Source organism: Leuciscus leuciscus (assembly GCF_965113295.1).
Source record: "Leuciscus leuciscus genome assembly, chromosome: 3".
NCBI classification, from domain to species: Eukaryota; Metazoa; Chordata; class Actinopteri; order Cypriniformes; family Leuciscidae; genus Leuciscus; species Leuciscus leuciscus.
The window spans coordinates 11,230,931-11,258,100 of record NC_138727.1 but is presented as its reverse complement, the minus strand read 5'-3'; the positions used below and the strand labels follow the sequence as shown (position 1 = coordinate 11,258,100).

Here is a 27,170-nt window from a genome sequence, read left to right as displayed (position 1 = left end):
TGGCTAGTACATTAAGATAATGCCGCTCCAAACGGTGCTATTATCTCAATAGTAGTTTTATCTAGCCACCTATTTGCGACTGCATAACAACTTAGTTAAAGTCAAGCAGTTAGTCAGGAATCTAGAATCCCACCAGATGTGCCTCATGCTCCATCTAAACTGGGATTAAAATCAAATGTAACAATTTATTATGTCAGGTAAATGTATCATGCCAATTTCATATTCATAATCAATTCAAAGATAATAAATACAAAACATCAAATGCTCTGGAATAAAGAGAGAAGATGCGAACCTGACATTTAAAATACATGATGCATACACTCTGCATCACAGGCTAATTTGAGTTACAAATCACCTCTTGTTGCATTTCTTTATATAGACAGAAACTTTTTTTACATGGAAACATTTGCTAACAGTGGGAATTTGCATTCAGAGTTGACACCTTTGAGAGCAGGATGCCATTTGCCTGGAAAACACACCCTCCTCTGTGTGCAAGTTATCTCTAAACTCTTAAGAACTTTATTACCTTTTGGTTTACTTCTTTGGGAATGAGACATTTGTACCAGTCGCACTGAGACATTTCAAATGATACCTAACATGTGTGATACTGTATGATAATTATTCACATTAAACCATGGATTTTGGTGATCTCAGCATGAGAGAGAAGGAGTGGGGGAAGAGGGAAAGAGATGTGTTCTGAGGTGAGACTTGCATCTCAAATGGTGATGCTAACTTCACAAGAGAGAGTTCAAATGTTAATTTCCTTTGTTTTCTCAGAGAGTTGCCATCTCTTCCAGTTCTTCCAGTTTTTCCACTCTTACACACTGCTAATTTGTTTTCCCTCAGAGACATATGCAGCTGTAACCTAAACATTTTATTTAGAATAAAAATGTTGTGTATTTAAAAAAAAAAAGTACGTTTTTTTTCTTTTTTGCAAAAAAAAAAATCCTTGGATGGAAACCCGGATAATAAGACCCTAAATAGTCACCCTAAATGTCTCCAAGGGTAATTTCAGAGGCCAGCAGTTCTCTCTCTCTCTTGTGTGTGTGTGTGTGTGTGTGTGTGTGTGTGTGTGTGTGTGTGTGTGTGTGTGTGTGTGTGTGTGTGTGTGTGTGTGTGTGTGTGTATTTTCAAGAGCATGACTTGTAAGTCTTTCTGTAATGTGGCTGGAATTTGCAGTCACTGAAATTACAGTAAATCCTGGAGGATAAACTCTTCTCATTCCTCAGTTTGAGGAAAACTGTTTTCCTGGGTACGAGGAATGCCTTCTCTACATTTCGGCCTCAAGACGGCAAGCTTTTGATTACAGTCTCTTGTACGCTCCTTGAGTGTTTTGCATTAAACAATTATACGAAAACAAGGGATGATTACTTCATATTATCTTACAGGTTCAAAGTTTTCCAGCTGTCATGATCTCTCTAAGGCAATGTGCATTCAGGAATAATAGCATTGATTACCAGATGTATGGAAGAATGAAAAGTGATTGGAGACTGAAAAAAGTTTTTCTGGAAAACAGTTGTTATTGTTGTTTGACTTTGTCTGTAGTCTGTTAAAATGCCTTATTTCTTATGTCATCCTCATGTTTCTTTTCTCTATTTCTACAAAATATTCTTGTGTTTTGACAGGTTATTACTAGGGCTTATTCATTTAATATTATAAAGGCTATATTATGAAAATGATATAATATTTAATAATTAATATATAGAGTGGAATTTTTTCACACTCATGTGGAATAAGTGTGCCTAATAAATTCAGTGTTTATGTGTTTTAACCATTGATAGAGACTGAAAAATAATAGTAAATAGCCAATTGAGTTTATCTTATTTGTTTCTCTCTTTATCTCTCATAGGAGGAGGAGGGAAACGGAATGGGCGGAGCAAGAAATGGAAGGAGATGCTCAAACTGCCTCATATCAGTCTGTGTGAGGAACTTAGACGCACTATTGGTAAGATAAATGTATGAAAGAGTGCATTCAGAAATGAGCTTTGGCAGAATATATGTTTTACGTAGGGCTGGCAATCAATAAAACTACATAACTAACCACATAAATATTTGATGAGGAAATCAATCAATTCAAACACATTAGCCTACATTATTGTGGCAAGTGTGTAAATCATTGAATAGGCATTACAAAACAGTGTTAAAGGTCAAAATATTGTTTGTTTTATTTCTGTATCATTGAACATAAGCCTATCACTGGCCTATACAGGCACGTTTCATGTGGACTGGTACTTCAAGGTTGAATTGATCTGATGGTCGGAAAATCCCTCTAAACAGAATTTAGATACGGGTCGGGGGGCATGATTAATTGCATGAATAATTCACTTTTTTATTTAATTAATTGCACTAAATTTACAGCCCTAGTTTCAAGGTATTAAAAATACCAATTTGTTTGTATTTGTATACATACAAACATTGCTAGTCATGCAGGGACCAGGTGCAGTGGTGCAGATATCCTCTGATCACGTTGTTTTTTTTTGGTAGTTAAAATCAAATTATGCAAGCTAAATCCTCTCTCATTAGTGCTGTTTGATGTTATTTAAGCATTGCCCGTCTGGCTGATACCTAGAAACCTTTTTTAGCATTGCAAATAACACGTATAGGATGACCTAAAAGCAAATGTATTTCTTTTTTTTCCTCTTCTTTTATGTTAGATTTATCTACATCAACTTTTTAAATATGCATATCAGATTTATAATGTTGGCCATTATCACCCATTAAAATTCTGTCATTATGAGCAATGTTTTATATTAATGCATCCCTGATTTAAATAGTTCAATCAATGAACTGATTCCTTTAAATTAAGTTAAATAGTTAGTTGCAGATGCAATTGTGCGGTATTTGTCATCCATAAGTAATTAATTCACAATACGTTGTTTTTTTTACTTGTTGCACCTTAAAAGTAGTACATATTAAAATATTTATTTATAATTATAATTATTCATAATTATTTTGTGGTTCTCTAAACAAAGCATACTTATTAGTGTATTCCTTGTTAGGTTTACATGGTTTAGAATGTTTCTGTCAGTTAAAGATTTATGCTGGTGTGTGGGCAGGTGTGTGTGTATGTGTTTGCGTCAGACAGCTGTAGACCTTGGCTCACTGAGGAAGTCCTGGCTGTTTCCTCTTGGCCCAGAATGCACCAGGCCTATAACGTTCCAGAGAGTCCTGCAGCAAAGGGCTCAGCCTGAGCGCTCTGCTCAGCATCACTGTGATTTAGTGTTGTGGCTGTATGCTGAGTTTTGCACTTTTTGTGTGTATATAGAGGAAATATTTCATAAAAGGGGTCATATATCATGTATTAAAAATTTTTATTTTTTCCCTAAGGTCTACAAAAATGTTATTTAAGGGCATTGCACCTCAATCAGTCAGAATTATGTTTTTCATGATTTTCCATCCTCCCTGGCACATTCCATGAATGCAGCACAGTTTTGTGTCTGGTGTCTTTATTTCTAAATTAGAGGCACAAATGTCATGTTTAATCTGAGACCTATTAGATATGTCGAGAAATTATTATCTAACATCAAATTAACGTAGTATTAAAAGTATCTAATTTCAAATATATTTGATAAATGTCAAACAAGGTTTCTGTTTTGTTCCTTTGCTGAGTCCATGGCCCTGTTTACACCTGGTATTTAGATGCATTTTGGTCAATCCGATCATAAGTGAACGACGCTAAATACAGGCGTAAACGGGGTCTAAACGTTTTGAGCTTGTCCCTTTCAACCACTTCGAAAGGTAGTTGAAAACGCATTTGACCGAATTGCTTTCGTAGTGTCGATGCTCATGTGGTCGAATGCGTTTGAACAACCACAAAAGACCGCCTATTTTCCGGCTGACCTAATGTGTAAACATAATGAGAAGCGCACTAGCCAGATGGGATTTAAACTTTGTGAGCTGAAGACCTAAGTTTAGTTTGAAGACAAAAAACTTACCAAGCATGACGTTCTCGCACCATTTCTGATTTCCGGGTGATTCTTGCCTGGGTTCAAATCCCGGACGAGCCCCCATAAATGTTACGTCCCTTAGATGTAATTTGATGTTGATACAAAACAGGACGTCTTATGTGGTGGGCAATGTATGTCATGTGACTTACCTGCTCCCTCCTTCCCAGCCTCACACAACGTGTCGACTGAAGAAGACATTAGCAACAGTACACTTTACAACCACAATGCAAAGTATGTTTCAATCAAAGATTAAACACACAGTATACAAGGACTCTACCACAGCAATGTACAAAACAGCAAATAAGCAAGAGCAAATGAGCAGCAACAAGGTGAGCAAAAAGCTGGAGGAGATACAGGTATTTGAAGAGGCTGGTGTAATGTGATTGGCAGTGTGTACTGGGGTGTCAACTTCCTTAGTGAAGACTGACAGGCTGTGGATCCAATGATATCTGAAACACTCACAAAACAGACCCACACATACATATACAACACTCATTCCTACTGTACGTAACACGCACTGGTCTTGCCATGGTCTTGCGGCTATCAGAGCAGAAACGAAAGCTGCTGCTCTCTGTGGGTTTTTTCGTGGTCTCCGGTCGCATTCATGTATGTAAATTGCGTGAGCTTATTTCGTTCATTAGATTGAAAGATCTGAAGAGGCCCAAATATTTACCCTAGACCCTCTCCTCAAAGAAATCAGGAGAGAAGTGGTTGAAAGTGCACAAAAGAGACAGATTAAAACGCCAGGTGTAAACGGGAATCATTCTCCCTCATCTACTTGTGATCCGATCGGCCAAAATGCATCTTAATACCAGGTGTAAACAGGACCTGTGTTTCCTTGGTTTATAAAATGTTCTCTTTTGTTGTCATGGCTACTCATTGATTGATTGATTTGTTACACCCAACCCCTTGTGTAGCTCTTCAGTTACTCTGTGTTTACTGTTTATATGGTGCATTCAAGTTATGTCGGGAACGATCGTATGCAAATTGAATGCACGTTTTTCCTTCTTTTCCCACCTCACTTACTCATGTACTTACTCATACTCTCAATTCAGTTCATTAGGCCAACTAGAACTTCTGTCAGTATTATAGGCTAATTAATCGGCCTGGTTGATGGACATGAACCATATGAGTTACATGTCAAAACATCTCAAGGGCCCCAAAAACACCTCAGACCCCAGAGGGTTAAATCGCTTACGGGATGAGGAAAATAATGTGACGATGATAGGTTTAACTGTCTTTCTCTGTCTATCTGCTTTTTTTAATGCTCTCAGAGAGGGATTACACTAGCCTTTGTGAGAAGCAACCAATCGGTCGTCTGTTGTTTCGGCAGTTCTGTGACACTCAGCCCAAATTACGACGGTGCATAGAGTTCCAGGATTCTGTGGTATGAAATCTCTTCACAAACATACACCTTCAACCTCTCTATCTTTGTCTTTTTCTCTCCGACTGCCTTTGACATACGCATACAGTCTATCTCTATGTCAAAGATCGAATTGTTCTCTCACCTTCTCTTTAATGGAACACATATTTTGTGCACCCTTACTGATTGTCATATGTAGTTTTCAGCAAATTAATTTCAGCATTATTTGTGTGTGTTTGTTTAGGCAATATATCAGTTGGCTGCGGATGAGAAGAGGAGAGACGTCGGTTTAAATATTTTAGACACATATTTTAATAATGGGGTAAATATTTATTCAAATTTTGATCGCACGCACCTGTGTCCACATGTTCATTGAAAGAAGTGCTGAATTAATGATTGAACTTTAAACTTCTCTTTTTTTTAATGACGCACTATCAACCCCCTTCCTGTTTACTCTCCCTCTTTTTCATTCTGTCTTCCTCATGTAGTCAGCAGCTCATCTACCAGAGATTGCTCAGGATGTTGTTGGGGAATGCAGGCAGAAACTAGAACAGACTCCATGTAAAGAGCTGTTCCAGGAGTGTACCAGGTAAATAACACATTTATTTAATATTAAGTAAAAGAAGTTCACTTGGCAGTCATCTACTGCAGGTAACAGATATGTTGCTGTCAAGTAACACCTATACAAGAACTATGAAGGGAAAACTCCAAGACATTTTCTGAAGTTTACTCTACTATTCAAAAGTTTGGAGTCGGTAAGATATTTTATGTTTTTGAAAGAAGTCTCTCAGCCTACAAAGGCTGGATTTATTTGATCAAAAACTTAAAATTCACTTTAACATGGTGTTTAAACATAAATGTGTGTCACCAAATCCACCCACTCCTTTTTTATATTCCCCATAAATCATAAACAGTTTCTAAAAATGAGTCGTTCTCATTTTGTATACATTGTGACCAGTGTAAATTTTGACAGCCATTTTTGATTTAGTCTTAGTCTTCAGACGAAAATGCTTATTAGTCTTAGTTACATTTTTGTCATTTTTGTCTTTCATAGTTTTAGTCGGCTTGTAACAGAAAAAAACCAGACTGAATGACACTTTCATTTCAGCAGAATCAATGAAGATCGCTGAACTCCAGCTTACTTGTTTGTCAGTATTTTCAAATCATCCGCGCTTATTCCACAGTGTATAGAGAGCGTGTGCGGATAGTTGCCAGATTGCAAAGATTTCATAAAATGCAAAAATGGGGGGTTTAAATTCTTGATATCTGGCAACCGTAAGCATGAAAGCTCGTAATGCTTTGTTTCCTCCTTTATTTGACAAAAACAAAGAGTCATTTTGGTCACGTTTTTATTTTTAACCACATTTTAGTCTCGTCTTTTTTCGTCAACAATATTACATGTTGATATAGTCACAGTTATCGTTTAATGACTTTGATGTCGACTCGTCATCGTCTCATCTTAGCCATGGAAAAAAAGGTCGTCAACGAACATTTTTCGTCATAGATTTCATCAACGAAATTTAACACCGATTGTGACGTCACAATGTAACGGACTCCGCCCACGACTGGTGACAGAATCTGACCTGTTAGTTTAGATCCTCCCCTGAGTGAGCTGTACACAGTCCGCCATGTTCTCTTTCAATATCGGTCTCTCGTTGTTAGACCTATGTTTATCTCCTCGCTAGAGCAGCTTAATGGAAACACAAGAATGTCACAGCTACGTGATAATCTAAAAATTTTATCTTGGCTGTATCAGTGAACACAGAATTTGTTTTTCCATTCCACTGCGCTACTTTTCCATTGTGTTTCTATGTAAACGTGCTAGTCGGACGTGCACTCGCGTCTCACATCTTTACAGTATCTCACACAGGAAACATCATTCTAAAAACGCAGCACTCAAGTTAAAAGAAGTTTAACTTTTAAAAAACATCTCGACACCTTGAGTTTTCCACTGCCTGCGACTCGCGTTTTTAGACGCATTGTATTTGAATGGCGCAAGGTCCGTTTAGCGTGTTTACATAAAAAATAATGATTGAATCTGGAAATAAAGCATAATAACTGAGAAAAATTAGAAATAGTCCTCAGTGTTATTATCAGTGTCTGTAATTTATATCAAAACAGCCATTACTCCAGTCTTCAGTGTCGCATGATCCTTTTTAAAATGCTGATTTTGTGCTCAAGAAACTTTTCTCATTATTATCAGTGTTGAAACAGTTGTGCTACCTATTATTTTTCTGGAAACCGTGATACATTTTTTCAGAATATTTTTGATGAAGAGTAAGTTCAACAACATTTATATGAAATAGCAATTTTTTGTAACATTATAAATGTTACGTAATGTATTTTGATACATTTTTTAATGCATCCTTTTTGAATACATATACTAATTTACTTTCTGACCCCAAATAGGGTAGTGTTGGTGGTGTATATACCAAATCAGCTAGCTCAAATCAGGCTTGATAAATAGTATATTTTTTAATACTATTTTAGTAATAATTGAGCATTAAGATTTTTCCAGCTATGCTCAGAATGGAATACTAACATACAGCATACCACCTACTGCACTGTTCACACTACCGATCAAATGTTAAGACATTCTTTGACTTTGTTCTGCTCATGATCTTAAAAATGTGTTACTAAATAACTTGGTCTGTTTGTCACACAAAGCTGTTCTGACTTCAGAAGATACAGCACACAATGGTGCTTTCATAGATAATTTTTTTTAGCACAAAAGCACCAGTCCATATTCACTTTATTTATATTTAATAGAGTGTCCAAATTATTCTTTAAAAAGACCACCTTTTTGTATTTTTAAGAAAGAAGGAAGGAATGTCTTGAGGCTAAGCAATTGCCTGACTTTTCATTTTTGGTTGAACTATTCCTTTAAGTTTATGCAATAGGATGGTGCATGTGTTAACACATGCTAGTTATTTAGTTTATGTAAATATTGAAGTGGAATCAATAGTTTATCCACCTCACTTTTAGTTGTGGTTTTCACCGGTGTTAGTGTGAAGACCTACGGTATTAGAATGAACCGTTCGCTGTAGCCGCACTGTTTGTCTGAGTAACGTAAACACGTGACTTTAAATCTAAACAGAGTTTTGTGTGTTTGTGTTTAGCCTCAGTCAGTCTTTTAGTTCTGTTTAGTTTAAGCTTCCTTTCTGTTTGAGAGGGGGTGAGGTGGAGTACTTTAACCCTTCCTGTTAAATCTCTATGGGCACTGACTGAGTTTGTTAAAGTATGTGTTGCTGTATTTAAGCGTGATAGCGTGTGTGTTACATTAGAGGGTGAGATGGCATGAGATGCATGAAAAATATCCGGCTCATTTCCAATCATACTTGTACACGTCATCATCGAGATGCTACTAACTAAGGTTCCATTAGTTAACATCACTTAATGCATTAACTAACAATGAGCAACACTTTTTTTTTTTTTACAGTATTTGTTCATCTTTGTTGACGTTAGTTAATTAAAATACAATTAAGTATTATATTAAGTGTTTTTCCGTGTTATGTCATGTTAACTAATGTAGTTAATGTTAACAAATGGAACCTTATTGTAAAGTTTAAAGTATTGTAAAGTACCTCAGTTTTCAAAACACGGCCTCTCAGGACCAAGTTGTTTGGACTGTTTATTTCATTTAACAAGTTCTAGAAGTTCTTGCATGACGTTACATTTTTGTAGCAAAATAAATATTAGAAATATTTTCAGCTCTATTATTTATTCATTTATTTGAGTAGTTTTACTGTCATTTAACTACTTGAAATAATGAATAGCTTGTAGCAACACAAACAAGTATTATGGCAGTACTATGGTACAATGATGGTTACAGAGGGTAGATACTGTATAATTACCATATTCATGTACACCATGGCATTTGTACTTATCTACATTTTCTCAAACATCCCTTCTCTTTTTTCAGGATAGTTCGTGAATATTTAAGTGGAGTTCCATTCTCAGCATATCAGGAGACAATGTACTTTTCCCGTTTTCTTCAGTGGAAGTGGTTGGAGAGGTGAGTAACATCTCAATCAGCCTTTGTGATTGGTGGAGCTGTTCAGACTTCCTGTCCAGTCAGGACTAATAATTAACACACACAACTAAACAATCTTGCTCTAACAAAGGGCCATTTGAAATCATTAATTAATTTTTTTTTCATGGATTTTCATATTTTTACAGTAAAATATACAAGTTTCCAAGTTTTAACATGACCTTCATACAACAAAACGAAATGTTTGCTTTAATAAAAATAAGTTGTGATGCCCATAGTTGAAGAAATGTTCTTTTGTTGCATCATGTTCGGTTTCTGAAATTGTTTTGCGCAGTGAATTGACTTGATCTGTATTTCATTTGCAGGCAACCAGTAACCAAAAACACATTTAGACACTACAGGGTATTGGGCAAGGGCGGATTTGGTGAGGTGAGTAATTTCATTCAGTCACTGTCAGATCAGTTTTTAAAGAATTTAACATGACTTAATAAGTCTATTTTTTTATTTTTTATTATAATAATTATGTGTGCAGTATTTAAGACCTTTTAATTGAGAGACTCTGTGGAAGAATTTTCCAGTTACAGTTTAAAAAATTACTTTGTTACACAGCATGACTGTTTAAAGGTGCACTCAGTTATTTTTTGCTAATTGAAAAAGTTTTACATATGTAGAAATGAATAGCACTTTAGAGAAATAACGTTGACAGGGCTGAACACTATGGATTTTTCCTAGTGGATAGTGGTTAAAATTGGCCCCACCACAACAAAAAGTAATAAATAAATACATTAAAATAGTTATTGTTGTTGTTGCATTTGACTCATGCAACCTATAAATAAGGTTATGACACCAGATTTTAGTGAAATTTCACAATTCTAGATTTCAATTTTATTACTACAGCTAAAACTACCAAATAATATAAATTTCAAATATTATTAAAGGCAAGTAAACATTCAGTAATAAATTAAGACCAAATTATCAAATTATAAGCAATAGCACTAATAGATACAATAGAACAAACATGCAAATGAAATAGTCTAAAGGTTAAGGTTTTTCAGGAAGATCTAACAGTCGTTTTCAAGTACAGAAATTGAATAAAGTAATCAAATGTAAAACAACACAGCAACATCTTCACAGTATAATTTAGTACTTTATTAAAATTATATTTTCTTATTAAAGTTAAAGTTATTAAAGTTATATTCGGGCAAGAGCAATGAGTGATTTTTTTCTTTGCCTTTTGTTATTTGATTAACATAAAAAAACAGAAAGCAGAAGGAATATTAGGCTGCTGTCACTTTAAGACCTAATACCCGGATCCAATATAGTGTTACACGTGCGTTTTTTTCTCAACTGTTTACAACCACTCGAGACATATTTACGAGGATACTCACCAAGACGGCTTTTTTGACAAAATGTTGTGTATAATTTGTCCGTTCAAGCGCAAGAAGACGAGAAAGAGAACTCAATTCAGTATCGGCGCACTGTCTGCGTGTGCACACTTCCGAAAGCTGCGTCAAGACAGCATGTCACACACATTGTGCGAGTACCAAATTTAGTTATTTTTCCTGTCTTCTTGCACTTGAATATTTAAATTGGCAAGACTTATAAACACATGCAAATGATAAACTTTCATGATGATGCAGCACTGGCCCGATTGGGCAAGTGACATGTCCGCCTACTGTCCCGAGCGTCGTTCACGCTTGCCCCAGACCCCAGTCTGTATCGAAGTCGAAGTATTACTTTCAATAAAAGTGGGGTTATTTTATTTTATTTGCTTATATTTTGTTAGGTTCAGTATCATTAAAAATGATTCAATTTCATTAAAAAGTCTAATATAATTAAAAATAAATTTCTGTTTCGTTTTTTGGCCAAGTGCATACAGAATTTTTGGTTTCGGTTTGGGCCCAGAATTTTTATTTCGGTGCATCACTAAAAATAATAAGAATGTGTGCAGATTTAAGTGAACTGCAAAAGGTGATTAAAAATAATAAATCAATTTTTCTGTGCCATTTCGCTCTCTTCATCCTTTCAACCAGGTTTGTGCCTGCCAGGTTCGTGCCACTGGTAAGATGTACGCCTGTAAAAAGCTGGAGAAGAAACGGGTGAAGAAAAGAAAAGGTGAAGCAATGGCATTAAATGAAAAACGCATTTTAGAAAAAGTTAACAGTAGTTTTGTAGTAAGTACTACTTTCTTTTTATTCCTCATTTTTTACTTTTCTCTTAACCTGACGTCTCAGTTGCATGCTGGTCTTGTCTGTATTGTTTGTGCAATAAACGTTTGACTCACTCTCTCTGTGATTCAGTTTCCGTGAGCTTCTCAACAGAGTTTTAGGGAAAATCTGCCTTATTTTCCAGCTTAATGGCAAATCTCGATTTCATTTGTATTTATCATGGGTAGTTGAGCTAAATCTTGCCCAGTGTAGAAGTTCACAACCAATTGCTCTGAATTGAATCATTTACCTCCTGACTTGCTAAATCACAGAGAGATGGTTTAAAACAGCTATTTGGCTGTGGTCCCAAATATCAGCCATAAAAATTATTTTAATATTTGCTGTGTAAAAAGAAGAATTTAAGCTATTTTCATGGTAAACAGATATTAAAACTAAGCATATTTCACAAAGCAGTTCAATTTCTTCATTAACAATGTCTTAAATAAAGATGTCTACGTTTTGAACCAAACCAGTCCGCTCCAAGATTATTTTAATATTATGACTTTTGATTCAAAATAAAATAGCATTTAAAATTGTGAAAAAGGAAGACAGTACAAGACCATGTACTTAAGTAGGATTGAATTAACTATTTTTGTTTTTGTATGATTTTTTTTCTTTCATTATTTATGTACTATTATAATATTTAATTAATTTTGAAAACATTATTTAACAAAGATTTTATTTTTATTTGTTCAGTTTTCATTATAAAGTCACCATGACATCAAACTGGAAAATTCTTATTTTTTATGTAATATTGCAGTTTATTATAAATTATTAATTTACACACATCATTTAAAAAAAAGAAAAATCGTGTGTCCTCGTAATCCAATTGTATGGACAAAATCACTCAGATATAGATCAAAATAGCGAAAGAAAAGACTATCGCAACATCTGTTTAATGCTGACTTTAATGCATTTTAGTTTTAGTAATTTTGTTATGTACTTCACTCATTTTTAATTGTTTTTTTAATATTTCTATGTAGCTTTAATTTATTTTAATTTTAGTTTTAACTATTTTCATACTGAAACTTATTTCAGGTTTTTAAATATTTCTATTTTACTTTAATTTAGCTTTATTTTAATTACTGAAAATTATTTTAAATAGTGTTAGTTAACAATAACAACACTGCCATGGAAAACACAGGGAGATGTTAGTAAACAATTTTTTTTTTTTTTTTTTTTTTTTTTTAAATGACTTGATTTGTAAAAAATGACACAAAATGCACTAAAAATAGTGGTCCATACAATAAGTGTTCTCGTGCACATTCAAATATGCACCTCAAGATATTTTACACCAGATTTAATGCCAGTGACATCAAATGTCATTCAACTTGATTGTATGCAAACAAAGATTTTCGATTAACAATGATTCATGTTTTGGTCTATTCTTTACACAAAGATATTGTATTCAGAGGACTTATTATATTGTGCACAGGTCTTACAGACCACTTTTATGATACTTATTTTGGTCATTATTGAAGCTTGATAGCCCCAAGTCTACATTCACTTTCACTGGAAAGCGGCCATAACATTCTGCAAAAATTCTTCTTTTTTGTTCCACAGATGAAAATGATTTGAGTTTAGAATGACATAAAGGCAAGTAAATTTGCCGTTTTAGCTGAACCATTCCTTTAAATAACTTGAAGCCTTTTTACATTATCTTTTTGAATTTGGTCACGCAGTAAACATTCTAGGACCTCAAAAAATTTGCCATTCTAGCACCTCAAAAACGATATTGAAAAGAGAACAGCCAGCCGAACATGTGTACAGACAAAGCACAGTGCCTGCAGTGTAATGTCGGCCTCTGATTCATTCCACTACAGCTGTAGAGCACCTGAGCCTCTGTCCACCCACCCACACACTAACACACACACACACACACACACGGCCACATACACATACAGGTGAGTTGTGCTTAGTATTGCAGCTAGTGCAAGTGTCTTTTAGGTATGTAAAGTACATCTAAATTTAAAAGAAAGATTGTATATGTGTGTGGATGTGTGTGCAAGAGTGTGCATGCGTGTGTGTGAGTCTTTGTGCGCATTCATGCTACAGGCAGGCACGATTGCTCCTCATGAACTACTTCACAAATGAGAACATCTCTGTTGCCTAGCAATGCTGACCAAACAGCAGCTTTAGAGAGCAGAGTCAAGTGCTCTAAACCCTAAACCCACACATACACTCTCACTCTCACTCTCTCTCTCTTTCTCTCTCTCTCTCTCTCTCTCTCTCTCTCTCTCTCTCTCTCTCTCCATCTCTCTCTCTCTCTCTCTCTCTCTCTCTCTCTCTCTCTCTCTCTCTCTCCAGCCCCAGAGTTAATTCAGTATGTATAAACAGACTCATGTTTAAAAGTTGGGGACGACAAGTAAACTCCAAAAGTATAAAGTGACATAATGCCGTGACTAACATGAGCTGTGTGTGATGGGAAACAGCTTTTATTCTATTCACTGTTTCTCTGACTGCGTCACACTGCTATTAATCGGTACACTTTAAGCAGTCAGACTACTGATAAATGAATAATATATAGATCAATATTCATGTAGTTATTTTATATAGTGTTTAGAATTTTTTGGGTATATATTTGATCAAAAATACAGTAAAATCAGTCAATATTTTTATGAAAATTATATATAAATGGGTAAAACTTTACAATAAGGTTTAATTTACAATAAGGTTAAAAACTTTACAGCAAGGTTTAATTTGTTTACATTAGTTAACTACATTAATTAACATGAACTAATGATAAACAATTTTGTATTATGTTGTAACATAATACAATGTCTTAATTTTCACTTCTGGTCAATTTATTGCATAATTTATATATGCATCATATATATATACTGTATATTCAGTGCTCGAAGTGGGCCAGTACCGGCACTTCTGTATTTTGTTATTTAGCGTACTTTCACTTTTTCTTGCACTTCTCACAGGTTGCCGATACTTTAATATTTATATAGTGTGTGGCAGTACCATTGTACAGTTATGGTAGTGTCATGGTGTTGATATACATGGTACAGTATTTACATGGTAGTCCAAAGTAGTTGGTAAAACCAATGTACAACGGATCCTATGGTATTACCATCTGTAAAAAATGCTAGTGTAATAGACAAAGAGATGTATTTTTGATGTTATTGGAGTTTTTGAGGAGCCATTTATTTATTTCAGATTTAAAATCAGCTATTTACATGATAAATGAGCAGATTGCTTTACAATATAGTTATTAACCATTCAGATATGCTCCCATTGGGGTTATGTTTCATGTAATGATGTAAAGGGTCATTTGATTATCCTTGTGGTCTCGTTGAGCAGCACGTTTTCACAGTAACATCAGCTTGTTGCTCTTAATTCACAGCCCATTCCCGCATCTGACTACTTTTGAAACCTAACCACCCACAATGTTGGGTGTAACCGCTGAGATATGAGAACCCCTCCTTAAAACAGCGGTTTTCAACTTCTGCAGTGGTTTTCCTCACACGTCACTCAACAGATCACAGAGGACGTGCTGGTGTAAAATGATAATTCACTACAATAGATGTAGCCCTTCTAGACAGGCTTGCTAAGTCAAACATCACCATTATTACTGCAACTTGGGATTTTTTGAAACCCTTAATCCTACATCTAATATGCTGATTATATCACAATATTACAGTTTTTAATGCATTTTGTGATAAAAAAAAAAAAATGAAGCTTTGGTGAGCATAAGACTTATTTAAAAACAATCTGAAATCACATATAAAGTCACATACTAATGTCCTAATGACTTCACAAAACACCCTAGCAACTGCATAGCAACTTTATATGGGCATACGTCTTTTTTTCTTCAGAAAATATAAAAATCTAGTTTTCCTTTGATTCTCTGACCATTGAAATGTCTCTATTAATCTCTATACTAGTATAAAAAAAAAACTAAAGATAAAAAGCAATAATCAAGAATAGATCCTTTAATGGTTTAAGTGTATACTGTATTATATTTCCTGAGTGTCAATTTATAGTTTATACTGGCATAACCTTGTGGAGTTTTGAAATGTGCAGTATTACAGGTGCCAGTCACCCAGATGATTCATGTGAAAGTGCTTGAAAAACATTCTCATGAACTACATTTGTCTGTTTCACATGCACCTCAAAGTTTCATGTATCCTTTCTTTATGAATAGATAACAATGCACCTATTTTTCTCTCTTTTATTTCCCCTAGGTTTGTTTGGCATATGCATATGAGACTAAGGACGCTCTGTGTTTAGTGTTGACTATAATGAATGGCGGTGACTTGAAGTTTCATATCTATAACATGGGAAACTCTGGTTTTGATGAACAGCGTGCCATCTTTTATGCAGCAGAGATCTGCTGTGGCTTAGAGGACCTGCATCGAGAGAGGATCGTCTACAGGTGTGTTTAGTTTTCTCAACGCTCACATTCTAACATATTTACATCCGTTTTGCAGATTTTCCCAAAAAAATTCCAGCATATACGTGATAAAGTCCACAGATTCTGTCTAGTGATAACTTTTTTGGACTTTTTTCCTTGTGTTTTGCATGATAGATATAGCAAATTTTGAATGGTCAGGCATAGCAATGTTAGGCTGTGAGATTTGAATATATTTAAATTGTGAATATTTAAAACAAAATTCATGTAAGGCTTTACTTTCCGTCAATTTTCGCAGGCACCATTTTCTATGCAAAATATTTAAACAAATTTTTTTTTTACGCCTTTTATTAAAAGCAGGCAGATTGAGGAGACAGTTCGTGTGGAATTACCTGGTCAGTGCTAGAAATAGAGCAGGATTATTATCGGGTCTGTGGTGGAGTAGTGAGTTTGACGTGATTGATTCCATTCCTAGAGCTTCCGAACACAAGCCAGGTTTTTTGGGGTGCGGACTGAAGAGGCAGTGAACCCGAGGTTACCCCGTGAGTCGGTCCTAGAGCTCCTCCTGTCCGATTTTAGGGAAAAATCTGGTCTATTAGAGACGTCCAATAGATTTTTTGGGTGCATCGAAAGAACACCACAGACACAGTACAATCCACATGGGAAAATCTCAGAGTAAAACAAGCAGGTGTGCAAAATGTGATACACCGGTGTTTTGCCAGATGAGAAGTTTATTAATGTATAATCTTATTACTCTTTTTATTCTTTTACTGTATCCACTGTATGTCCGACTGATTGCACTGTATTCCTCCTTTTGATTCTAAACTGAACTGTTAGGTCTAAACTGTATGGTATGTTCTGTTAGGTTTATATTTAGTGAACATAATATAATGCAATGTATTGAGGTCCTGGGCCATTGAGTGATTTATTTACCAGTAATAATACTTTAAAATCAATTCTAAATGCAACTGGAAGCCAGTGCAAGGACCTGAGGATAGGTGTGATATGTTCATATTTTCTGGTTCTGCTCAGAATCCTGGCAGCAGCGTTCTGTATGAGCTGCAATTGACTTATGGTCTTTTTGGGACGGCCAGTGAGGAGTCCATTACAATAATCCACCCTGCTGGTGATGAAAGCATGAACAAGTTTTTCTAAGTCTTGTCTGGAAACAAAGCATCTAATTCTTGCAATATTTTTGAGATGATAGCATGCTAAGGTCTGACTCCAGAATCACACCGAGATTCCTCACTTGACAGGGAGTCAATGGGGCTGTAGTCGTTAGACGATAAGGCTAAGTAGATCTGTGTGTCGTCTGCATAGCTTTGGTAAGCAATGTGGTTCTTTTTCATTATTTGGCTCAGTGGGTGCATGTACAGGTTGAACAAGAGTGGCGCAAGAATTGAGCCTTGAGGGACTCCGCATGTCATGGATGTCCACTCAGACTTATGGTCACCTATACTCACATAATAACCTCTCCCTCCTAAGTATGACCTGAACCATTTTAGGACTATCCCAGAAAGCCAGACCCAGTTTTCCAGCCTGTCAAGAAGTATGTTGTGATCGACAGTGTCAAATGCAGCACTGAGATCGAGTTGTACCAGAATTGATGTTTTGCCTGTATCATTATTTAGCCGAATATCGTTTATTATCTTTATGAGCGCTGTCTCTGTGCTGTGGTGCGGTCGGAAACCAGATTGACATTTTTTCAAAGTATCCATTTGAGATTAGGAAGTTGTTCAGCTGATTGAAGACAACTTTTTCAATGATCTTGCCTATGAAAGGAAGATTTGAGATCGGTCTGTAATTGCTCAATATGTTTCTATCCAGATTGCTCTTTTTCAGGAGGGGCTTGACAACTGCAGTTTTAAGGGACTTTGGAAAAGTTAATGAGAGAAGTGAGGAGTTTACCACTTCTAGGAGATCTGCTTCTTAACAGTTTAACACACTTTTGAAAAAAGAGGTGGGGAGTGTGTCAAGGGTGCAGGTTGATGTTTTAAGGTGCCGTACTGTTTCTTCCAAAATTTTAGCATTAATTTCTTCGAAATCAGACATAGTAACTTTCTGAGGATGTGGTCTGATCTGTCTGACCTCAATGCCACACAAGGATATACTGATCGCTTTACTGATATTATTCATTTTCTCAGAGTAAGCAAACTCATTGCATTTGCTGTCTGAGAGCATTTCACTGGGAATCTGGCTTGGGGGGTTTGTTAGTCTCTCTACAGTAGCAAAAAGAATGCGTGTGTTATTTCTGTTTCTGTTTATGATATTTGAGAATAAAGTCTGTCTAGCTTTGCCTAGTTCCACATTGAAAGCATGAAGGCTGTCTTTATGGATGTTATAATGGACTACAAGTTTTGTCTTCCGCCACATGCGCTCAGCTTTTCTGCATTGTCTTTTCATATTTTGCACTGCTGTTGAGTTTCTCCAAGGTGCTTTTTGTCTGCCACTCTTCTTCCTGACTTTCACAGGAGCAATATCATCAATTACACTCTGTACTTTTGAGTTAAAGGACTCAAGGAGAAAATCAACAGAGTCCGCAGATATGCCTGGTGTTAAAGATATGGCCTTCATAAATAGCACACTAGTGTTCTCATTTAAGCATCTCTTCTTGACAGACACAGATCTAGCTTCAGTGGCAGGAGAGATCAATATATCAAAGAAAATACAGAAAGGATCAGACAGTGCTACCTACGTCCTTAATAACAATCGATGAAATGTTTAGACCCTTACTGATAAGTAAATCTAGAGTGTGCCCACGATTGTGTGTGGGTCCGTGTACATGCTGAGTCAGAACAAAAGAATTGAAAAAAGTTATGATTTCTTTTGCCATATTGGTTTCTGCATTATCTATGTGAATATTAAAATGCCCAGCAATAGCAAAACAGTTAAACTGAGGAAATTGTTGATACCAGTTCTGTTAAGTCCTCAGCAAAGGCTGGAGAGTATTTTGGAGGCCTGTAAATAATGATAAGTAAAGTGCGTGGAGCACCTTTTAACACAATGCCCAGATATTCGAAAGACGGGTAGTTCCCAAATGATACTTGCTTACATTGATAGACATCTTTAAATAGAGCAGCTACACCCCCACCTCTCCTACCCGCTCTGCAGACACTCATAAAAGTAAAGTTAGGAGGGGCTGTTTCATTGAGGACTGTTGCACTGCAGCTGTCTTCTAGCCAAGTTTAATTTAGAAACATAAAATCTAGGTTGTTTGTGGTTATTAAGTCATTTAGATATGTAACAGGCAGCAGATTAGATAGGTTTGCCGTACGGCTTGAGAAGACCTTAGACTTTCTATCATGTAGTAGAACAGAAACAGAAAGATGTAGGAACACTGGGTTCCCGCTTGTTCTGTAAACATTTGAGAAAGTTACTGTTATCATAGCGGGGACCCGACACATATCACTGAGAGCTGGTATCAGTTGTTTTTGCTTCACCTAGAGCAGATGGAGGAGAGTGTGGGCCCTGGTGTTGTGGCAGAGGCCGAAGAGCTCTCACAGGAGGAGGGGGAGGGCGAGCTGGGCCCGCAGGCTTTGGTGGTCGCCCCTTTTTGGTTGATATCTGGGGGCTTGCAGCAAAAGAGTGAGATAGTTTAGTTCCAGCATACACCATTTCCTCCAATTTCTCGGAGAAGCTCAGAAGCAGGGAAGCTGGAGAGAGGAACAACATGTCTGGTGAGAGGGGCAGTTGCTCTGGTGTTACCAGAGGCTGTGATATGTTGTCCTGGTTTTCCTGGCTAAAGACTGGAGTAATAATGCTGAAAATTCAGCTTTGCCATCACAGGAATAAATTACATTTTAAAAAATATATTACAATTGAAAACCTTTTTTTTATTGTAATAATAATGATATCATATATTACTATATTTTCTATTAAATAAATACAGTCTTGGTGAGCATAAGAGACTTGTTTCAATAATATCTTACTGACCCCAAACTTTTGTTTTGTATAGTTATTAGAATTCTGCTCTCTAAAATTATTTATTTTCTCTATTTTTGCAGAGACTTGAAACCTGAGAATATTCTCCTAGACGACCGTGGTAAGCCATTTTAATTTTTACCACTACATATTAAAGGGGTCCTATTATACTTTTCCACTTTTTCAACTTTAGTTAGTATGTAATGTTGCTGTTTGAGCATTAAAAAGATCTGCAAGGTTACAAAGCTCAAAGTTTAACAGAATCTACTTTCCAAGAAGTACAACGAATGGCTACAACACTATTTTTCCAGATCTTATGAAGTCACAATGTTCCTCATTTAAATAATAAACGCCCATGGAAAACGCAAAAAAGGGGACGAGGCCTGCGTTAGAGAAGACTGTGCTGTTGCTATGTCAAAGAGACACAGTTTTTTCCTAGCTTGAGTTTCCCCATGCTGCTAGGCAACCTGGATTCCATGGACCAGATTTTCGCCTCAGCGAGGGGACCAATCACAGAACGGGGAGGTACAGCAAGATGATGACGACGTCTATGCGACTGTCACCCCTAATAACGCTAACCTCTCGGATAAAAACTGTTTTTTTTCGATAAAAACATGTCTGTAGAATGTCCATATATACCTTCTACCCTCATGTTTGTCTTGCACAAACGGCAATAGTCGCTGAACGCCATCATGTACACATAAATCTCTGACCCATCGTCTTCTTCCTCGTCAGATTTCTGTCGCTCTACATACGTCATCTGGTATAATTGAAACGATTGGCTATGAGCTACGTACAGGCACATTTGATAGACATTCATAGCACCCAATAAACTCTGGGCATTCGTAAACCACGCCTCAAATACGAGAAAATGAACATGTGGTTCCCAGACCACGTCTCAATGAGACGAGGTCTGACGTTAGCCATTCTAGTTTTTTCCACCACATTTTCAAAATGTATTTGTTTGACCTTCCTGAAGCTGACGAACTTAGGTTGGTTAAAATTTATTTTAAACACTGTTCCTGAACTTTAAAATCCAAACGTTTATCTGTGTGCGGCACATTTGATTGAGAACAGTTTGTTTTTTGTTGCTTCTGTAATCTCTCGCTTTTGTAAGACGTTGACCGATCCTTAGGAAAATTAACCATGGTTTTGTGATCGATTGCTGTTTGTTTTACCTTAGTTTTCCGACGAATATCACAATTCAATAGTGGATAACATCGTATCTATAATGTATAAGAAAATTACAAAAAACATACCACTCTGAAACGTCCTGTAAAATCTGTGCTTGCAAAATCTGGACATGAAATCCGTTCTGCACAGTCCTCCTGTTCGTTAACATTGTCAGGGTCTGAATCTGGCTTGAATTGGTTTGAAATTGTCGCCATCATTAATATTTACACTAGAGAAGAACTTGCCGTTATGGAGGGGCGGGACATTACATCTCGAGTTTTCGAGCCAGACTGGAGATAGAGGTGCTGTAATAATGTAAAATATGTGAAAAATAATGTGTTGTTTTGAACGATCAAGCATGAAATCATATTCTAGTACACCTCAAAAACTAAATCAAGACTTGGTAAAAGGCCATAATAGGACCCCTTTAAGGTCTGTTTTTGTTATGTTTTTTTCTCCTGTTTATATTATTTATGCATATCTTCCCTTGAGGGTAGTCTCTTTAAACATTTGCCACCCAGAACGCCCTAGCAACCACATAGCCATGTCTTGTCATTCTCCCATAACACTCTTGCATTGTGGTGATGCATTTTGCACAAACAAACACTACTCGCATTTTGTTCAGAAAATTTTAAAATCTAGTTTTTCTTGTTAAGCTTCTTTAATTAGAGTTTTTACCTCTAAGCAGAACATTGTTTTTACCTGTAGCCGTTTTGAAGCATGTCATGTTTGGGCATGATAGGAATGAAAAAACTGCAGGACCTATAAAGCCCTTTCACAAACTCCATTTGGAGTGGACTTTGTGCATTGCAGACCTTTGAGCAACATTACACACTAAAGAAAGTTGAAAATGTAAAAAAGTATAATAGGTAATCTTTAACGAGATGCTGTTCTTCAGGGCACATCCGTATTTCTGATCTGGGACTGGCCGTCCAAATTCCAGAGGGTGAGACGATACGAGGGCGTGTTGGCACGGTGGGATACATGGGTAAGAGCCAAACGCATTCCGGATCTCTTCAGCAGTACTTGTCATAGAGTGTTTGACCTCATTCTTCTCCGTATGTGTTTTTAGCACCAGAGGTCATTCAGAATGAGAGCTACACCTTCTGTCCCGATTGGTGGGGTTTGGGATGCCTAATATACGAAATGATTCAGGGTCAGTCTCCTTTCCGTCGCCGCAAAGAGCGAGTGAAGAGAGAGGAGGTGGACCGTCGTGTATGTGAGGACCAGGAAGAATACACTGAAAAGTTCGCTGAAGAAGCTAAAGACATTTGCCGACAGGTGAACACTTAATGCTCTTTAGGTTTTTTTGGTGCTGTTGCGAATGATCATAGTCATGAGATGGGAACAAATGAACAAAGCCACAGTAAGTTGGGAGCGTGTCAACTAAACCATTGTCAACATAAATTGGTATTGGGGTCAATGACATGATCATATTTTTTACGATTGTATTAGTTTATACAGGGTTCCCACGGGTCATGGAATTTCTGGAATGTCATGGAATTTAAAAAGGTCTATTCCAGACATTGAAAGTCAGGGAATTTTATATATTTTTTGTCCAAGTCATGGAATATCAGGGAATTTAGTTTGTTGCTTTAAATTTTAGTTTCTATTTATCAAAACGTAATTTTCTATACCGATTTTTTTATCGCGCTGTTTCACACATCTTTCTGTATTGTTGTGCTTACTGTACGTTCACACCGCCGCCGACTTGAGCTTCCAAAGTTACCGGAAGTCATTCATTTTCAATGGAAGCTGGCTTCTCTCAGCTGCAAGGAGCGTCAAATCCATCGGCGTCGCGTTTTGGGCGTTTTGAGCGTCAATCAGAAAGTTGAAAGTAGCTCAACTTTATGGTAATGAGCTATGACGCGGTTCAGCGGCAAGCAGCGGCAAAACGCCAGAAACCAATCAGAAATATAGACGTCCTTCGCGCTGGCTGATTCCGGAGAAACATACGATGTAAACTTTCGTTCCTACCAAAAACATTAGTTCCGAGAAAATGGAGGAGAAGCTGATCATCGCCGTTGCTGGGTTTCTTATCATTATCGGATTAATTGCAGTTTAACCATAGAGTGAAAGTTTATCATTTGCATGTGTTTTTAAGTCCTGTCAGTTTAACAGGGCGCGCTTGACAGGGCATAATATATAAGAACGAGCCCCGGCCGCGCGCGCGCGCACTCACTATTAATAATAATAATAATAATAGCTAATTATTTTTTTCCCCCGACCAAATGTGACCAAAACGGTTATAAAAATGCTGTCATTATAACATTTCATGGTGTGACAGACTTCAGAGCGTCAACAAGCGTCAACAAGCTTCCCCGTACTTTTTGACAAGCGTCCTTGACAGGGCGGCCAGAGCTTATTTGCAGCTCAAGTCGGCGGCGGTGTGAACGTACAGACAGTTTAATTTTGTTTAATTCTGTTTGGTTTTCGTGTTTAGCTACGAACAGAGCCCACGCGCGGTTATGATTGGCTGTGATTTATGATTGATTTTGTCGTCTTGTAGCTTTGTCACGTCAGGTTAGGACAAGGTGAGCTAAAAAATAATTATAATAATTATAAAAGGGTCACAGTAAGCAGCCTTTTCACTGCACATGGCATTAGGATACGACTGTCGCATTTCGCCCCCTAGTGGCAGTAGCACATAATTTTAAAATTGATCATTCGCAGCCCTTACCTTCATTAATTTACCATGGTAGAATTAATAAATCAATATATGCACATTAGATAAACTACCAACATTACTTTTGAAGGACAAATATTATGGGTTTTCCAGGACTTAAATAATTAATATTTATCAAATAATTATTTCAGACCTACACTACCAGTCAAAAGTTTTCGGACAGTATGATTTTTAAGAGTTCTTCTCTTAGGACAACTTTGATGCACTTTTTTGATCCACTTCAAATGTTGACTACTGTATATTCAAACAGAAGAGTTATTTTAAATAGTAAAAATATTTCAAAATTGTACTGTTTTTGCTGTACTTGGATCAAATAAATGCAGGTTTGGGGAGTGTCTTCTTTAAAAAACATAAAAAAATCTTACTGTCCAAAACTTTTGACTGGTAGTGTAAATAATCATCATAACCATTTTACAGAAATAGCCTAGTGTTTGTAACATTTTAATGAAAACATCAGTTTTTCAAACTTTACACTCATAGCTTTGATCTTAATACTTCACATCCAGTCGGTTGGTTGCATACAGTGTAGTCATTCAAATTCAAATATTAATGTATCCACGGCTCAAATTGGTTGGATTTAAAACACTGTCTGTGGCTGTTTTTTGTCTGTTCGGTGCTCCGCAAAACAGCGGCCTGTTTTGCCGTTCATTATAGGTCATGGAAATTCATCTTTTTAGTCAGTGAAAGTCAGGGAAAAGTCAGGGAATTTGACATTTGGTTTAGAGTGGGAACCCTGTTTATAGAAATATACATAAAAATGCAATGCACAAATGCATCTCTTCTGAAAATAATGATTTAGAAGTGTACTCATGGTGCAAGGGAAATGTTATTTTGCTTGACTACACCACATCAGTGTAATTTTAGTATTATTTATATACTATTATAGTATTTATTATGAATTGGTTTTAATTTTTATATTTCCGTTTTTATTTTAATTTAGGTTGTTTTGCCTTTTTAAATTTTTGATATATCTATTTAGCTTTCATTTATTTTTATTTCAGGTTTAATCATTTTAGTACCGTACTTCAACTTATTTGATTTCAGTTAATTGCCAAGTTAGATTTTTTTTTCCATCTAATTTTTTTTATTTTATTCTATTTCAAAAAAAAAAATTATTAACGAGTTTAGTTAACAAAAACAACACTGCACCACATTACATTTTGGAGTCATTAAATTTCAACTTTTATCAAAAACGCTATGAGTACTAGAGCTGCACAATTAATCATTAAAAGATCACGATCTCGATTCAAACTCCCACGCGATCTCGCTCCTAAATGACAACGGTTAGCCTGTGTCTATTAAACCTTTGACAAAATCATACCAGAACATTCAGATCTGCGTCGGCGCTGCCGCTGATCCAGAGAGAGCAGATGTCATGTATGAAACCGCTTCACAAACAGTCTTTTCAGCCACATAGTATCGCTATTTCTGTGCTACGAATACTCATATTATCTCAAAAGAACTGGGATAAAAGTTTATAGTTCGGTTTGGATATAAACACTGATGTCTACGGTAGCGGTCAAAATAGAGCAAATCACCTTTTTAAAGTAAGATGGCTCTTCAAATAACGATTGTATCGATTACATCATTATTTCAGTAGGTGGCGACAAGTGACCGTTAAAAATGTATTTGTCATTGAATCATTTATTCAAGAGATTTGTTCAAAAACGCTGATTCATCCAGTACCTAATGAAACAAGTGAAGTATTAATGAGTGAGTCATTAAATCATTCATTCAAACCAATTATTTTAAATAATTCATTCAGATTCATTAAACATTTAAAATAGATTACAGCAATTATAATTTTGCCAGAACCTCTAGTACATTACATGTTATTTTGTTTTAGTTGTCTGTTCAGAATCGTAGGAGAATCGTGATCTTTGAGTACTAAGTATAGGTGTATAAAAACTTGTGTCCTTTTCTTTATCTTAGACATGTTTATTGGTCAGAAATAAGATGAAATTTTGAATGTTTGCTATAATATGTAAGATTTTCTACATGGAAAAGAGTTAATGCGTAGTAGTGGAGGAGTGAGTGTTGTTTAGTCCTCTCTCACGGTGTCATGGAAGACTGTGACCCTCAAGGTCAGTTTTACTTCCACTGGGATTTCTCCTCTTCTGTGTCAGCCTTACTTCTTTCCCTCCCTGACTCAGTTCCTGTTTCTGACAGCACTTTCCCTCTCTTTTCCTGGGCTCCACAGTTGTTATGTAAAGATCCAAAGGAGCGGTTGGGGTGTCGAGGTAATGGAGCGGCCGAAGTCAAACTGCATCCCATTTTCCGCAACATCAATTTCAAGCGATTGGAAGCCAACATGCTAGACCCACCGTTCTGTCCTGATGTGAGTTATTGATTGGCTGTTTTCATGTTTTTATCTGCTTGACTCATGAGTACCTATTAGACTAAACATATAGGATTTCCAGGTGAATGTTTGTCATATCTGCTCATTTTTTTTTAGCCACGTGCGGTGTACTGCAAGGATGTTCTGGACATAGAGCAGTTTTCTACTGTCAAAGGTGTAAATCTGGACCCTACAGATGATGACTTCTACCACAAGTTTGTAACAGGAAGTGTCTCCATCCCATGGCAAAATGAGGTACAGCACTCTGGTCAATGTTGATATTTTTTTTTATGCTCACCAAAGTTGCATTTATTTGATCGAAAATACAATAACTTGGTGAAATTAAATTATCTATTTTAATATATTTAATGTAATTTATTCCTGTGATGGCAAAACTGAATTTTCAGCATCATTACTCCAGTCTTCAGTGTATTTTCTAAAATGCTGATTTGGTGCTCAAGAAACATTTCTTATTGTTATCAATGTTGAAAACAGTTGAGCTACTTCATATTTTTGTGGAATCCATGATACATTTTTTGATGAATAGAAAGTTCAAAAGAACAGCATTTATATAAAATACAAATCTTATACGATTCTAAATGTCTTTGCTGTCATTTAAAATATAATTTATAACTTTTAAAACAATTTTATACACTCTTGCAGTATGTAGTTAATTGTGTTTTTTTTTTTTTTATATTTCGGCGAAACATCTGATATAACGTTAAATGAGACAACTCCATTAAGTCAATAAAAAAGTAACTTCTGAGCAATAAAATTTCCTTCTAGAAATTCACGATAGATCATTGAATTATTGAAAATCCTAGATGGAAACACAGCCAGGATGTGAAATAGAGGACTGGCGTGGAACGTTTTAAGTGTGTACAGTAGTACGCGTGTGTGTGTGTGTCCATGTTTCAGATGATTGAGATGGAATGCTTTAAGGAGATTAATGTGTTCGAGATGGATGGAGCACTGTGTTCTGATCTGGATGTAAACAGGCCAAATCCACCGCCCAAGCGAGGATTCTTCTACCGGTTATTCCGACGAGAGGCAAGTTCTAGCGTGCCGCCCGCTGTGGTCAGAGGGGGTGGGGCTTGAGGTATTTTCTGGCTCTTTCCAAACAGACTTTCCCACCTTCATCTTTAGTTTTTTTGCTAAAACATTTTTGTTTAACATTTATGATC

General features: G+C 36.3%; 1 protein-coding gene across 2 annotated transcripts in view; it reads left to right on the top strand.

Annotated features, from left to right (window-relative positions):
* grk4 (G protein-coupled receptor kinase 4) overlaps nucleotides 1-27,170 on the top strand; it is a 38,794-nt gene that overhangs the window by 7,522 nt on the left and 4,102 nt on the right. Inside the window, exons 2-15 of one of the 2 annotated variants that reach the window (XM_082163431.1) lie at nucleotides 1,850-1,945; nucleotides 5,222-5,334; nucleotides 5,555-5,632; nucleotides 5,799-5,899; nucleotides 9,233-9,325; nucleotides 9,667-9,730; nucleotides 11,335-11,475; nucleotides 15,702-15,892; nucleotides 19,873-19,910; nucleotides 21,861-21,950; nucleotides 22,035-22,243; nucleotides 25,849-25,986; nucleotides 26,104-26,241; nucleotides 26,905-27,036. In XM_082163431.1, coding sequence (XP_082019557.1) covers nucleotides 1,850-1,945; nucleotides 5,222-5,334; nucleotides 5,555-5,632; nucleotides 5,799-5,899; nucleotides 9,233-9,325; nucleotides 9,667-9,730; nucleotides 11,335-11,475; nucleotides 15,702-15,892; nucleotides 19,873-19,910; nucleotides 21,861-21,950; nucleotides 22,035-22,243; nucleotides 25,849-25,986; nucleotides 26,104-26,241; nucleotides 26,905-27,036 — 1,622 coding nt within the window. Of the gene's footprint in view, nucleotides 1-1,849; nucleotides 1,946-5,221; nucleotides 5,335-5,554; nucleotides 5,633-5,798; nucleotides 5,900-9,232; nucleotides 9,326-9,666; nucleotides 9,731-11,334; nucleotides 11,476-15,701; nucleotides 15,893-19,872; nucleotides 19,911-21,860; nucleotides 21,951-22,034; nucleotides 22,244-25,848; nucleotides 25,987-26,103; nucleotides 26,242-26,904; nucleotides 27,086-27,170 lie in introns of both variants that reach the window. The other variant, XM_082163430.1, reaches the window with a different exon arrangement.